The sequence below is a fragment of the Pristiophorus japonicus genome, chromosome 16, assembly GCF_044704955.1.
Source record: "Pristiophorus japonicus isolate sPriJap1 chromosome 16, sPriJap1.hap1, whole genome shotgun sequence".
NCBI classification, from domain to species: Eukaryota; Metazoa; Chordata; class Chondrichthyes; family Pristiophoridae; genus Pristiophorus; species Pristiophorus japonicus.
In genome coordinates this window covers 18,457,320-18,473,107 of record NC_091992.1, presented here as the reverse complement: position 1 = coordinate 18,473,107, position 15,788 = coordinate 18,457,320, and the positions used below count along the sequence as shown (strand labels likewise).

At 45.0% G+C, this 15,788-nt stretch overlaps 1 protein-coding gene across 1 annotated transcript in view; it reads left to right on the top strand.

Moving 5' to 3' along the window:
* Positions 1 to 12,628: 12,628 nt before the first annotated feature.
* tlcd1 (TLC domain containing 1) overlaps positions 12,629 to 15,788 on the top strand; it is a 59,706-nt gene continuing 56,546 nt past the window's right edge. The window contains exon 1 of the mRNA XM_070858070.1: positions 12,629 to 12,974. Within this exon, the coding sequence (XP_070714171.1) occupies positions 12,775 to 12,974 (200 nt within the window). The 5' untranslated portion in view covers positions 12,629 to 12,774. The remainder of the gene's footprint in view (positions 12,975 to 15,788) is intronic.

Below are 15,788 nucleotides of genomic sequence, written 5' to 3'. Positions count from 1 at the left end.
GGGGCATTTTGGCTAATTGCAATGCTCCGATCGCAACCCCGGTGAGATCAGCTTCTCGCCACACAAAAGGAATTGGGCCAGGGGCCTCTCTAATCTGCTTTGCTCAATAACACACAAGGAGCACATTCAGTCCCTAAACAATCGGCGAAGCAGTGACAACTTCCTTTCAAGTTTATTTAAAATGATTACAGATACAGTGAAGCCAACATACACCGCGTGCGTTACCCTTTTTAAAAAATATCATTCACAGGGTGTGGCCATCGTTGGAAAGGCCAGCATTTATTGCCCATCCCTAATTGCCCTTGGGAAGGTGTAATATAGGCCAACATATCATGCTTTCTTAATTGCTTGCTGTACCTGCATGTTAACTTTCAGTGATTCATGTACAAGGACACCCAGATCCCTCTGAACACCAACATTTCCCAATCTCTCACCATTTAAAAAATACCAAATTTTTCTATTTTTCCTACCAAAGTGGATAACTTCACATTTCCCCACATTAACTTCCATTTGCCATGTTCTTGCCCACTCACTTAGCCTGTCTATATCTCCTGCAGCCTCTTTGTATCCTCCCCACAACTTACATTCCCACCTAGCTTTGTATCATCAGAAAACTTGGATATATCACATTTGGTCCCCTCATCCAAATCACTGATATAGATTGTGAATAGCTGAGGCCCAATCACTGATCCTTGTGGTACCCCACTAGTTACAGCCCTGCCAACCCGGAAATGTACCCGTTTATTCCTACTGTTTTCTGTCCATTAACCAATCCATGCAAGTATATAATCCCCAATTCCATGAGGCCTAATTTGGTTTAATAACCTCTTGCGTGGCACCTTATCGAAAGCCTTCTGAAAATCCTGCATCCACTGGTTCCCCCTTATCTATCCTGTTAGTTACAACATCAAGATACTTGACAAATCCACAAGTTCCAAAATTAACAACAACAACTTGTATTTATATAGCATCTTTAACGTACTGAAATGTCCCACAGGAGTATTATGAGATTTTAAAATTTGGCACCGAGCCACACAAGAAGAAGTTAGGGCAGGTGACCAAAAGCTTGGTCAAAAAGGTAGGTTTTAAGGAGCATCTTGAAGGATGAAAAAGAGGTCGAGAGGCAGAGAGGTTTAGGCAGGGAATTCCAGAGCTTGGGGCCTAGGCAACAGGCCACCAATGGTTGAGCGATTATAATCAGGGATGCTCAAGAGGACAGAATTAGAGGAGCGCAGAATTAAAGGAGCGCACACAAAGGTTGTGAACAGTCTGGTTCAGCCTCAGACAGGAGTTGGGGAATTATAGAGTGGGGGGGTGGGGGGGAGGGGGTTTGTGAGGCTGGAGAAGATTACAGAGATAGGGAGGGGGCGAGGCCTTGGAGGGAATTTGAAAACAAAGATGAGAATTTTGAAATGGAGGCATCGCTAAACCGGGAGCCAATGTAGGTCTGCGAGCACAGGGGTGATGGGTGAGCAGGACTTACTTTGAGTTAGAACACGGGCAGCTGAGTTTTGGATCACCTCTAGTTTACGTAGGATAGAATATAGGAGGTCAGCCAGGAGTGTGTTGGAATATTCAAGTCTAGAGGTAACAAAGGCATGGATGAGGGCTTTAGCAGCAGATGAGCTGAGGCAAGGGCAGAGACGGGCGATGTTAGCGGTGGAAATAGGCGGTCTTGGTTATGCTGTGGATATGTGGTCGAAAGCTCATTTCAGGGTCAGATATGACACCAAGGTTGCGAACAGTCTGGTTCAGCCTCAGACAGGAGTTGGGGAATGATAGAGTGGTCAACCGTCTCAACGGCTGCAGACAAGTCAAGAAGGACGAGGAGGGATAGTTTGCCTTTGTCACAGTCGCAAAGGATGTCAAAGCTGTCTCATATTAGGTGAAATTAATAAGAATCTATACCTCATCAATAACTCAGTCAAGAAGCTGCATTCCTCAAAACCAGCTTCTTTTTCGTTGAAATAATGAGATCAATATAACATATTATTTTGTTACCTTGTCACATATTCCTTCCTTGTTACATTTAATTGCTGATCCATCAAGTGAAACTACTAACCATAAGTTTGTCTCTGATTCTATACACTCAGCATGGTTTGATCCATCCAACTTACAGAGACCTTAATTAAAAAGCTAATGACTTTCACAGATGTTCTGTCTTTGCAATTATCTCAGTGCTTACAGTTCTGTTAAGCTTGGGATCAACACACAGCGTCATGTTCCCAATTAACATATCCCATTAAGTAGATGATTGCTTCAACTTAACAACCTACTGGTGCTGTAAGGGTCAGCTTCACTTCAAACTTTGAGTGCCACCATCTTAGAGTTATGTCACTGTACAATTGTAAGACCATGTACAGTAGACACCTCAGATCGCTGGAGAAATACCACCAACGATGTCTCCACAAGATCCTGCAAATCCCCTGGGAGGACAGATGCATCAACGTTAGCGTCCTTGACCAGGTCAGTATCCCCAGCATTGAAGCACTGACCACACTCGACCAGCTCCTCTGGGCAGGTCACATTGTCTGCATGCCAGACACAAGATTCCAAAAGCAAGCGCTCTACTCGGAACTCCTTCACGGCAAACAAGCCCAAGGTGGGCAGAGGAAACGTTACAAGGGCACCCTCAAAGCCTCCGTGATAAAGTGCAACATCCCCACCGACACCTGGGAGTCCCTGGCCAAAGACTGCCCTAAACGGAGGAAGTGCATCCAGGAGGGCGCTGAGCACCTCGAGTCTCGTCGCCGAGAGCATGCAGAAATCAAGCACAGGCAGCGGAAAGAGCGTGCGGCAAACCAATCCCACCCACCCTTTCCCTCAATGACTGTCTGTCCCACCTGTGACAGGGACTGTGGTTCTCATATTGGACTGTTCAGTCACCTAAGAACTCATTTTTAGAGTGGAAGCAAGTCTTCCTCGATTCCGAGGGACTGCCTGTGATGATGATGATGTAAGACACGGGGCCGGACACCATTGAAGTGGGGAATCTCGCGGTGCGCCCCGTTAGTTAGACTTTCTTCTGCACCCTTCAGCTTGAAAAACGTTGGCGCCGTTTCTTGCTGGAGGAGCGAGCAGATAGCGGCAAGGTGAGGGCAACGGGGCATCTGGGACCTGAGTGAACAATGGGACCAACGGGGTATCTCCTTAACCAATGAGATTTAAGGATGGAGAAAGAATCAGGAGAATGATGGAGAAGAGGATGAATTAGAGTGGGTGAATTAAGAGTTAAATCAGGTACAGAATGAGAAATAAAGAGTTGGAAAGAAAGAATGAATTAAGAGAGAGTGAAAAAAAGAGACAAAAAGGAGAAGTAAGAAAAATATTTTTAAATGATCAATTTGACATTTTTTTAAATCGCCAACTTAAACAATTGACTACATGCAGGAATGAGATTGAACAGTTTAACTTGTTCCTTTTCTGGGTCAGAGAGGTTGATTGGCATTGCATTAACAGTTACCATGTCGTTAAGAGGGTATTTACGCTCGTAATTACCAGACTTAACTTTTGGTGATCAGTTTAATGGCCAATTAATGTGTAAATCCAGTAAGTTCTTAAAGATACCGGGAAGGCTAAGGCTGCGTTGCCATGCATGTGGAGCGGCTTAAATCGAGCAGTAAGTTCTGGAGATTCGCAGCTCAAGGGATTTCTCTGAATTCGCCGGCTGATTTTGGCATTAATATCGGTGTATGTCATTAACACACCGTTATTTTTCCAGCAAGATCCGGCCCATAATAATTTAAAAATCATACTTCCCTAGTGAGCATATAACAGTTAAAAGGCAACGTTACTACACTATTAAATCACCCCAAGGCAATAGCAGACGTCCAAGAGCAAAATTCTTAACCGGTGACTTTTTAACTGGAAAGACATTATTGGCATCCGTTCAGAGCAAGTCTCACAGGAGTGGGAGGAATCGAAAGGTGCATAAAGTGAGCTGAAACAGACAACATTAGCTTGTGGGACAATTGGGAAATTAGGGCAGTTAGAGCGGTGAGAAAAGTGCTGAAAGCTACAGACTGCCTCGATGGGAAAGTGCACCAAATGCTTCAAACACCTTGTTAGGCCTTTCTTAAGATTGCTTTACTTTTCTACGATTGTTACAGACTCACGACAATGCAAGCACTGCCCTTTGTTGTCTGGTAAAGCAAGACTTGCATTTATATAGCGCCTTTCACGACCACCGGATGTCTCAAAGTGTTTTACAGCCAATGAAGTACTTTTTGAAGTGTAGTCACTGTTGTAATCTATAGTACAATAAACTTAGGTTGCATAGCCCAATAATCCATTCTGCAGTAACATTACTTACTGAAAATCACATAGGTTTCCCCACGATATCACATTCTGCCCCTAACTGATCCAGGCTAAAAGCACTATAGGTTTTATTTACACTTATTGTGACAGATAGAGAAATCCATCAAATTTCAAATCAATTCCCTGCATTTTTAGTATCTATTTATGTCAGGTGGCCATTCCGTTACATTTTGCTGACTGTGCCAAGTGGTTGAGCTGGAATATACACAGGCTCACCAGACAATGTCCTTGGTCTTTCTTACTTCACTTGCAAGGCATGGTTCATACGCAAAAATGTTTTTCTTGCAAAGCAAGTAGAAACCACTTTATACAACTTACCTTGACTTAATACAATCAATTTAAAGCAAAAGGCTTGACAACATATACAAAGAGATTTGTATCTAGCATCTCGTGGAGTTTCAGGAAATCATAACTTAGTTAAGCTTTGTTCAACTGTGGAAGACATTTTTTTGATTATATACACCTCAGGTTGGACTTTAAAGGATAAAATAGATATGTTTTGCAGTGTACTCCCACCATCTTATATCTTCTCAGTATATCTAGATAGAGGCTGGAGACTCACTGGTGGCTAAACAAACACTCACCTATAACTCTTAAGTGGCATGGCTAGGTAAGAGAGAAAGAAAGAGTTGCATTTATATAGCGTCTTTCATGACCACTGGATGTCTCAAAGCGCTTTACAGCCAATTAAGTACTTTTGGAATGTAGTTACTGTCATAATGTGGGAAACGCGGCAGCCAATTTGCGCACAGCAAGCTGCCACAAACAGCGATGTGATAATGACCAGATTGTTACGTTGATTGAGGGATAAATATTGGCCAGGACACCGGGGATAACTTCCCTGCTCTTCTTCGAAATAGTGCCATGGAATTTTTTACATCCACATGAGAGCAGACGGGGCCTCGGTTTAACATCTCATCCAAAAGAACATAAGAAATAGGAGCAGGAGTCGGCCATTTGGCCCCTCGAGCCTGCTCCGCCATTTAATAAGATCATGGCTGATCTAATCATGGACTCAGTCCACTTCCCCGCCCGCTCCCCAGAACCCTTTATTCCCTTATCGCTCAAAAATCTATCTATCTCCGCCTTAAATATATTCAATGACCCAGCCTCCACGGCAGAGAATTCCACAAATTTACAACCCCCTGAGAGAATAAATTCCTCCTCATCTCAGTTTTAAATGGGCGGCCCCTTATTCTGAGGCAGCACCTCCAACAGTGCAGCGCTCCCTCAGCACCACACTGGAGTGTCAGCTTAGATTTTTGTGCACAAGTTCCTGGAGTGGGACTTGAACCCACAACCTTCAGACTCAGAGGCGAGAGTGCTACCCACTGAGCCACAGCTGACACAGGATGCAGGAGGGGGAGGGGATGAGTGCCCAAGAGGGGCCTAGAGAGAATAAAGGGAGATAGAGGCATTGGGCTCGGGTCCAGAGCCTGTCCTGAGCAAATGGATACAAAAGGAATTTGGCTTACATCAGTCTGGGAGAGATTAGGAGGCGCGTGACATGATTGTTAATGGAGGACAGGAATGAATGATATGAAACAGTCCAGAGTTAAGTCAGACCCTGTGGTGGGATGGTAAAATAATTTTAACCTATAAGTATGACTTTAAAATGAACATAGGACTGTCTTTTTTAGATAAATATTCAGAACTAAGGCCCTCATCATGCTGTATTCCTTCAAATCTGAACTCAATCCCATAATTTTCCAATATGCACTGGCAGTGGGATGAAGTTGCCTTGCGGGCAGCATGGAGTCAGCTCAGAGTGTTCGTGAACCAATGTTCAGGTACGGAATGGGTTATGGAGAGGGAGTGGATCCAGGAGCCATTGAAGTGGCTGAACGTCAATGGGCATGCTGCTGGAGGTTGTCCAATGGAAACAGAGGGCCAAGAAGGTCTGTAGATGGGTCAAAGAGGTGGATCCAAGTGTACAATGGAGATGCGCAGCGGCCTCAGGTGTTAGTAGCACACACTGGCAGAACCGGTGGATCGGCGGAGGAATGAGCAGCCGTGGAAATGAAGCAAGAGCAGCGAAGACTGGGGGGGGGGGGGGCAGAGTGAAGGGCAAGCCTCAGGCGGGGGCCAGAGACGAGAATGGAATCAGTGCCAAGGGAATGGAGTTGGTGGCAGTGGCCAAAGACAAGCAATTTGTTCTTGTCAATGAATACAGTCCTGAATCCCAGCAGGTAACAGCAGCGAGTGGGGGTGGGCACTGTAGCATTGAATAGGTTACCTTAATCTTAAAGAGACTGAGTGCAGAGCAGAGTCATGGCAGTTAGCGCATACGGTGTAGTCCAGGAGTGCAGCGCAATCCTGATGACAGAGGTGTCCAGGAATTCACATGTGAGCCATGTTGGCCATTAAAAAGAGCACAGGCAGAGGGCAGGCTGGGAGAAGAGCCATGTGCTTTGTACAGGTAGCTTGAACTTGTAGTTTGAACTTGTAGATTGAATTAAAGGTCGCCCACTATTAGGAGCAGAGGAGGGCTTAAGTACCAGAAAACAGGAGACTGGGGAGGAAAAGAGCAATGCATGGGTGGCCATAGATGGACTTGCAAAGGAGAGGAACTCAGTCATGAGCTGCCAGCCTGGGAGCCATCTTCCAACAACAGCATGTGGGATGTGTGAGTGTTACCACTGATACCAAGTACAAGTTAGGTTGCTCTGATACATCTCTTACTAAGACAATGCTGACAACTGTCAGTACTAAATTCTGCTATAAAAAGTGCTAGCTTTCCATTATGAATGGTTATATTGTCAGAACCAGCACAAGAACAAAAGAATTTAAGAATTAGGAGCAGGAGTCGGACATACGGCCCCTCGAGCCTGCTCCGCCATTCAATACGATCATGGCTGATCTTCTACCTCAACTCCACTTGCCCACCCGATCTCCATATCCCTCAATTCCCCTCGACTCCAAAAATCTATCGATCTCAGCATGTTACTAACAACACGACTAAAGTTTGCCACATCTGATGAAATCAACCTACTATAATCATGGCACGATTGAAGTTGAATTTCCCATATAATTTCAGCATTCCGACTGCGAACCTAAGAAGGACGCCTGAACATCATACATAGTCATAAGCTGTGGTCGCTCACAGAGACTCTGAACCGAGGCAGGACTTGGCCAGTGACAGTTCCGGAATGCTTGTATGTTTCATCAGTTTTCCATTACTTACAATGGAATATAGTAACAAGCTTACAAATATCATGGCTATGTACTGTGCTTATAAGATACCCCCAGAATAACGTGCACTACTTAAAACAAAATAAATGCTGGATTATACACGATTTATATAAGGTAAATATAATGGTAAGTACCGCAGGGAATAGAATACGGCCAGGGTGATCTCCTGGACTAGTTTTGTTCGCCTGGATGGGTCGGAGAGGAATTTTCCCAGATTTTTTCTCCCTAAATTGGCCTGGGTTTTTAATCTGTTTTTTGTCTCTCCCAGGAGATCACATGGCTCCAGTTGGGGTGGAGTGTCGATATTTTTAGTATAAGTGTTGTTGCAGTAGTATGGGGCGGACTGGTTGGACTGGTTGCTCTTTGCCTTTCCAGTATTGTTCATGAGTTTGTATGTAACCTTTAGGGCTGTTGAAGAAGGGCCGTGCGACTCTTTGTCGGCCGGCGCGGACACGATGGGCCGAAATGGCCTCCTTCTGCGCTGTAAATTTATATGTTTCTATGTTCATCAACACCTGAAGAGAGAAAGAAATTGGGTCACCGTTTGAAGTAGAAATCCGTCATCAGAACTAATACGGGTCCCGACCCAAAATGTTATTCTGTATTTTCTCTGTTCAGATGCTAATAGCCGAGGCATACAAGAGCAGGGAAGTTATGCTTGAACTGTATAAAACACTGGTTAGGCCACAGCTGGAGTACTGCGTGCAGTTCTGCTCACCCCATTACAGGAAAGATGTGATTGCACTAAAGAGGGTACAGAGGAGATTTACGAGGATGTTGCCTGGACTGGAGAATTTTACCTATGAGGAAAGATTGGATAGGCTGGATTTCTTTTCTTTGGAACAGAGGAGGTTGAGAGGAGACCTTATTGAGGTGAATAAAATTATGAGGGCCCCAGATAGAGTGGATAGGACGGACCTATTTCCCTTAGCAGAGGGGTCAACAACCAGGGGGCATTAATTTAAAGTAAATGGTAGGAGCCACATTGTCCGCATGCCCAACACGAGACTCCCAAAGCAAGCGCTCTACTCAGAACTCCTCCACGACAAGCGAGCCCCAGGTGGGCAGAGGAAACGTTTCAAGGACACCCTCAAAGCCTCCTTGATAAAGTGCAACATCTCCACTGGCATCTGGGAATTCCTGGCCCAAGACCGCCCAAAGTGGAGGAAGAGCATCCGGGAGGACGCTGAGCACCTCGAATCTTGTCGCTGAGAGCATGCAGAAACCAAACGCAGACAGCGGAAGGAACGTGCGGCAAACCAGGCTCCCCGCCCACCCTTTCCTTCAACCACTGTCTGCCCCACCTGTGACAAGAGACTGTAATTCCCGCATTGGACTGTACGGTCACCTGAGAACTCACTTTCGAGGGACTGCCTATGATGATGATGAGGTTTAGAGGGGATTTGAGGGGAAATGTCTTCACTCAGAGGGTTCTGGGGGTCTGGAACTCACTGCCTGAAAGGGTAGTAGAAGCAGAAACCATCACATTAAAAGGTACTTGGATGTGCACTTGAAGTGCCGTAACCCACAGGGCTACGGACCAAGAGCTGGAAAGTGGGATTAGGCTGGATAGCTCTTTGTCGGCCGACACAGAGACGATGGGCCGAAATGGCCTCCTTCCGTGCTGTAAATTTCTATGATTCTAATGGACCTGCTGTGTGTGTATTTCCAGTAGTTACACTTATTTTTCCAAATTTTGCAATTCGTTTTCCTTTTGAATACCTCGCTGCATGTTTCATGTATGCTGGGTAGAAATTTTCACATCTGACAATTTCATCCTCAGGGGTTTGAAAATGATTCATTTGTTCTCTGAGTCAGTGTTTCAGTATTTCAGCTGATGTTGAGTCACAGGAACAGAGATACTCCCACAAATGATCTGTGTCACAATTTTCACAAGTTTCTATTTTTATAGGTAATAAGTTGTGATTGTGGACGTGAGTTAACGCAAGGTCTCCCGGGAACACTGGGTCTCCCGCACTTTTACCTGAGCCAATCAGAATAAAAAGCATTAAAGGTGCAGGCACTACACTGAAAAGTTAGCCAATCTTTGCCGATTTCAGCTCCTTAACCTCATCAACATTAGTTCATGCGCATTCTGATTGATTCCACTGTTGTGAGCTGTAACGCATTTGACCTCACAGATAGTGCATTTTGGGTAGCCACTGTGCTCAAAAACTAAAAATGAACTCAGTGTGCTAAGAAGCAGCTACCCCCACCATGCTATCTAAAATTCTGAACAGTAGCAACGTCGCCGCCTAGTGGCACATAATATGTATTACAATAGCTAAGGAAGGGATGTCTTTCATCTTGAGGTTAGCCTGTTTTTCTTTTTCAGATGCTTACTGGCCTGCTCTGGATTTCTAGTTTTTTTTTTGCTTTTAACTCATTTATTGTTAATAAGATATCAGATTAATCAAATGTCAGAGGCTATACTTTATGTGTGAGCCTTGATCGTGAGTGTCGGCAGGCTGGTCACCATGGAACATATCGCAAGCAAGCAGAACCCTGTCCTTATCAAAGGTCCACGTTGTCATGTATGTAGACCATGTATACTAACTGTATAGTCACATAAGGTGTGCCACCAGAGGGCACTGCGGTGGGAGACCTGAGGGTCACCTGCATAGGTGTGCAGGGCCCAGTATAAAAGGCTGCCCATTATGCTTGTGCCTCACTCTGGAATTACAATAAATGGGACCAAGGTCACAACAGCTCAAGTACAATACTAGACCTCGTGGAGTCATTCCTATTAAAGACATAACATATGTGCATCTACTTCCGACAGGGGTCACTAGATCAGGAGCCTTGGGCGATTTCCCCCTCCCTCACACAGAGGGAGATTGTAGCCTAGTGTCAGCCATGGCTCAGTGGGCAGCACTCTCGCCCGTCAGAAGGTTGTGGGTTCATGGTCCCACACCAGAGACTTGAGCACAAAAATCAAGGCTGACACTCCAGTGCAGTGTTAGAGGTGCTGTCTTTTGGATGAGACGTTAAACCAAGGCCTCGTCTGCTCTCTGAGGTGGACGTAAAAGATCCACTATTTCGAAGAAGAGCAGGGTAGTTATCCCCGGTGTCCTGGCCAATATTTATCCCTCAATCAACATCACTAAAACAGATTATCTGGTCATTATCACATTGCTGTTTGTGGGAGCTTGATGTGGGCAAGTTGGCTGCCGCATTTCCTACATTACAACAGTGGCTATGCTTCAAAAGTACTTCATTGGCTGTAAAGCACCGTGGAATGTCATGAAAGGTGCTATATAAATGCAAGTCTTTTTTTCTTTCTAGCAGCCCGACTGCCATACTCACTGAAATCAACTAACTCAGCCCTAACCAGGAATCAAACCTGGTCTGTAAGTTTCAGCTACTCACGGGATACCCTGGCCCCTGCAAAGGTAGATAGAGATAAGACAACTGTGCAGGAGGGTGTGGTAGCAATAGGCATTTGTGAACATTCAGCTACTGAGCAGGCATGCACCCCAACTGCTGAGGGCTCTTAAGTTGGGACAAACCCCACAACAGCTCCAACAACACGCAAGAAGTTCAACACCATCCAGGACAAAGCAGCCCGCTTGATTGGCACCCCATCCACCACCTTCAACATTCACTCCCTCCACCACTGGCGCACCGTGGTTGCAGTGTGTACCATCTACAAGATGCACTGCAGCAACTCGCCAAGGCTTCTTCCACAGCACCTCCCAAACTCACGACCGCTACCACCTAGAAGGACAAGGGCAGCAGACGCATGGGAACACCACCACCTCCAGGTTTCCCTCCAAGTCACACACCATCCTGACTTGGAAATATATTGCTGTTTCTTCATCGTCGCTGGGTCAAAATGCTGGAAACAGCACTGTGGGAGCACCTTCACCACACGGACTGCAGCGGTTCAAGAAGGCGGCTCACCACCACCTTCTCGAGGGCAATTAGGGATGGGCAATAAATGCTGGCCTTGCCAGCGATGTCCACATCCCGGAACAATTAAAAAAAAAAGATTTGAGTTGCGTCTGGGCTAATTTTGAAGTTTGCAACAATTTGATTTTACAGTGTATGTCAGATTCCGCTATATTATCATCCAAAGTTCAATTAAACACTCAACGAAAGCACCCCATCCCCCATAGCTATGTGGAGAAATTCACTGAGCCACAATGAAAACAGATTATCTGGTCATTATCACACAGCTATTAGTGGGAGCTTGCTGTGCGCAGATTGGCTGCCACCTTTCCTACATTACAGTAGTGACTACACTTCAAAAAGTACCTCACTGGCTGTAAAGCGCTTTGGGACGTCCGGTGGTCGTGAAAGGCGCTATAGAAATGCAAGTCCTTTATGCCACTCCCAGTATCTGGCACTCCCAATATAAGGAACTCCCAATTTTCCAGCTCTTGACTTTAATAACTGTAAAATCAGGAGAACCACGAATTGGGAATGCTGACCTCCACGAATGACCCTCCCCACCCCAGAGTCTCGCAATTTGCAGGCTATAGAATATAAAACACAGCATTCACTCCTGTGCTAAATGGCATCAAATGGACCCCTCAATGTGCGATCGATACAGGCTTCCGTTTACCCACCTGAACGACTCTCTCCCCAGCCGCTGGCTGTTTGCGGCTGGCTCTGTTTCGAGTTCAGATTTTCAACATTTCTAGAATTTTAGCTTTTTATTCCCCCGATATATCTGCTGCCTTGTAGCACACCCCTCCCTGCCTGTATGCGGTCGGATCTCAAACTTCACTCATTTGGAGAGGGATCCACTTATTCGGTCTCAAAATATCACTGCTCCAATTTTAAAACGAGTACTTTTCTATGGGGGCTACAACCCTTCTGTCGTCTATCCACAATCTCACTGTTCTATACAACTGTGTGTGTGTGTATGTATATATAATATTAATATCAACATTAGCCTCTCTGCGCTCAAGTTTGGAAGAAGCAATTTTTGTGACATTTACACAACGTGCTATTGACTGCAATATAAACCTCTGTCCTGGGTTGCAATAAAAGAGGCTTTCGACATCTGATCAGCAGTGCTCCACCCAAACTTGGCTCTAAAAGTGCTCCGCTGTGTGGTCCCTGGCGTTGGAAATGCGCTGTAGCAAACACCATTTGTGGGCTGGCCCTTCTCCCACCAACAGGGGCATCAGGAACAGGGCGCTCAGCCTTACTTGCATGGGGAGAGAGGCGTCTCCAGCGCCACCGCTCCCACCGACTTGAAAGTGCTGCTTGCTTGCTTGCTGCCGGCGGTGGTTCTTTTTTTTCCGGGCACAAGCCATGATCGCCCAGAGTCACCCCGTCCTGGCCATCGTCCTCTTCGCCCTGAGCTTCAAGGCGCTGCGGGTCCTCCTGCGGGCGCGGAACTTCTCGCTCCCGCCGAAACAAGTGGTGGAGAACAAAACCAAGTCCTGGAGATGGACCAACCTCAGTGTTTCTCTCGTGCACTCAGCCATCACAGGACCGTGGGCTTTGTTGTGGTATGTTGCTGAAAATGATCGCCCACGTTGCACTGTGTACCGCGGCTTACAGGCACCCGGTTTACTACACTGGGGGGGATATATATAATCGCAGCGCCTTTCCTGTACTTTCTTTACTTGTCAGCACAGCCCGAGTTTAAAATCTGAGTCACTCGATGATGTGTTGCGGGCGTCTGTAAGTAACCCCGTCAGATGCCTATTTGATGATAGCATTGTTCACTATCCAGTGTTACATCCAAACTAGCCCACTGTTTTTAACCAGCAACGGAGCTTTACTGATGATATTAATTTATGTTTTGCCGTTTTAAAACCGAAATAGGACTTAACACTTTCTCTGATGGTTTCATTAATGCAGGAGCCCTGCACCCTGGTTTGAGAAGGTTGAGTTCCCCAGTGCATTATGACAAACCCCCATCTTAAAATTGAATCTTGATTGGCTGAAAGGTATTTTCATTGGGGTTAATTTGGTGATATCAAAACATTGCTGCTTTAAAGCAGGTTTAACCCTGAACTCTACAATGTAGGTTCAATCCTGTACTGTACAATGTAGGTCCAATCTCTGTATTGTACAGCGTAGGTTCAACCCTGTACTGTACAGCATAGGTTCAACCCTGTATTGTAGTGTAGATTCAACCCTGTACTGTACAATGTAGATTCAACCCTGTACTGTACAATGTAGGTTCAATCCTGTACTGTACAATGTAGGTCCAATCCCTGTATTGTACAATGTAGGTCCAATCCCTGTATTGTAGTGTAGATTCAACCCTGTATTGTAGTGTAGATTCAACCCTGTACTGTACAATGTAGGTTCAATCCTGTACTGTACAATGTAGGTCCAATCCCTGTATTGTACAGCATAGGTTCAACCCTGAACTCTATTATGTAGGTTCAACCCTGTACTGAACAGTGTAGATGCAATCTTGTACTGTACATTGTATGTTCAACCCTTTTACTGTACAATTTAGGTTCAACCCTGTACTCTACAACAAAGGACAAACCCCATCTTAAAATTGAATCTTGATTGGCTGAAAGGTATTTTCATTGGGGTTAATTTGGTGATATCAAAACATTGCTTCTTTAAAGCAGGTTTAACTCTCAACTCTACAATGTAGGTTCAACCCTGTACTGTACAGCATAGGTCCAATCCCTGTATTGTAGTGTAGGTTCAACCCTGTATTGTACAGCATAGGTTCAACCCTGTATTGTGCAATGTAGGTTCAACCCTGTACTGTACAGCATAGGTTCAACCCTGAACTCTATAATGTAGGTTCAACCCTGTACTGAACCGTGTAGGTTCAATCCTGTACTGTACAGTGTAGGTTCAACCCTGTATACAGTGTAGGTTCAACACTGTACTGTACATCATAGGTTCAACCCTGAACTCTACAATGTTAGTTCAATCCTGTACTGTATAGTGTAGGTTCAACCCTGTATTGTACATCACAGGTTCAACCCTGAACTCTACAATGTAGGTTCAACCCTGTACTGTACAGTGTAGGTTCTATCCTGTACTGAACAGTGTAGGTTCAATCCTGTACTGTACAGTGTAGGTTCAACCCTGTACTGAACAGTGTAGGTTCAATCCTGTACTGTACAGTGTAGGTTCAATCCTGTACTGAACAGTGTAGGTTCTATCCTGTACTGTACAGTGTAGGTTCAATCCTGTACTGTACAGCGTAGGTTCTATCCTGTACTGTACAGTGTAGGTTCAATCCTGTACTGAACATTGTAGGTTCAACCCTTTTACTGTACAATGTAGGTCCAACCCTGTACTCTACAACATAGGTTCAATTCCTGTACGCGACAACGTAGGTTTCCAAACTGGGGCTCACAGAACATAAGGGGTCCGCAAGGGTTCTGAGCAGGGTCGGTGGGTTAAGCAGATTTCTGTCAGGCTGTCATCAGATTTTAGTTCTATTGTTCTTTTTACTAACAGCTGATGATTTCTGTTGTTGTTTACTACTAAAAAGATATGCTAAAATTGATTGCATTCTTTTTCTTTGAGTAGTTGACGCGGTCAGAAATTAGCAGTGTGTCCCAAAAGTATGTTGATATTTTCAGGAGATCCCTAGGAGTATCCCAATATTTGCAGGGGATACTCAGGACTCAGGGGTGTGTCAGTATTTTCAGAGGATACCCAGGAGTGTGTCAGTATTTGCAGGGAATTCTTGGGCGTGTGCCTATAATGGATAATATGGATAATAGGGAAATGGCAGACTTGTTAAATGTGTACTTTGTATCTGTTTTCACAGTTGAGGAAGAGTGTAAAATACCAGCAGTACAAGGGAACTGCAAAATAAGTCAGTGGGAGGAATGGACGTTGTGGATTCAATATCAGTTTAAAAAATGGTTATGGGGAATTAATTGGGATTTTAACACAGCCAAATCTCCAGGACCTGGAAAACAAAGAGGTGAGAGTGTCAGCTACCCAAAGGAAAACAATTCTAAAAAAAATTTTTTTTTTACTTGAAATAGGTGAGGAAATTCCAGCCGCGTTAATTGTAATTTTTCAAAGCTCTCAAGATTCAGGAATTGTGCCTTTGGATTGGTAAATTGCAAATTACAAATGACACCCCATTATTCAAGAAAGGAGGAAGTAGGCAATCTCACAACTACAGACCGAGCAGTTTAACATCAGTTGTGGGGGAGTTACTGGAATCTACCATCAAAGACAGAGTAACTAAGCCTAAAGCAAAATACTGCGGATGCTGGAAATCAGAAATAAAAACAGAAAATGCTGGAAATACACTTCTTCTTCTTCTTCGGCAGACCCCCGGAGCCGAGGATGACTTGCTTCCACACCAGTATGAGTTC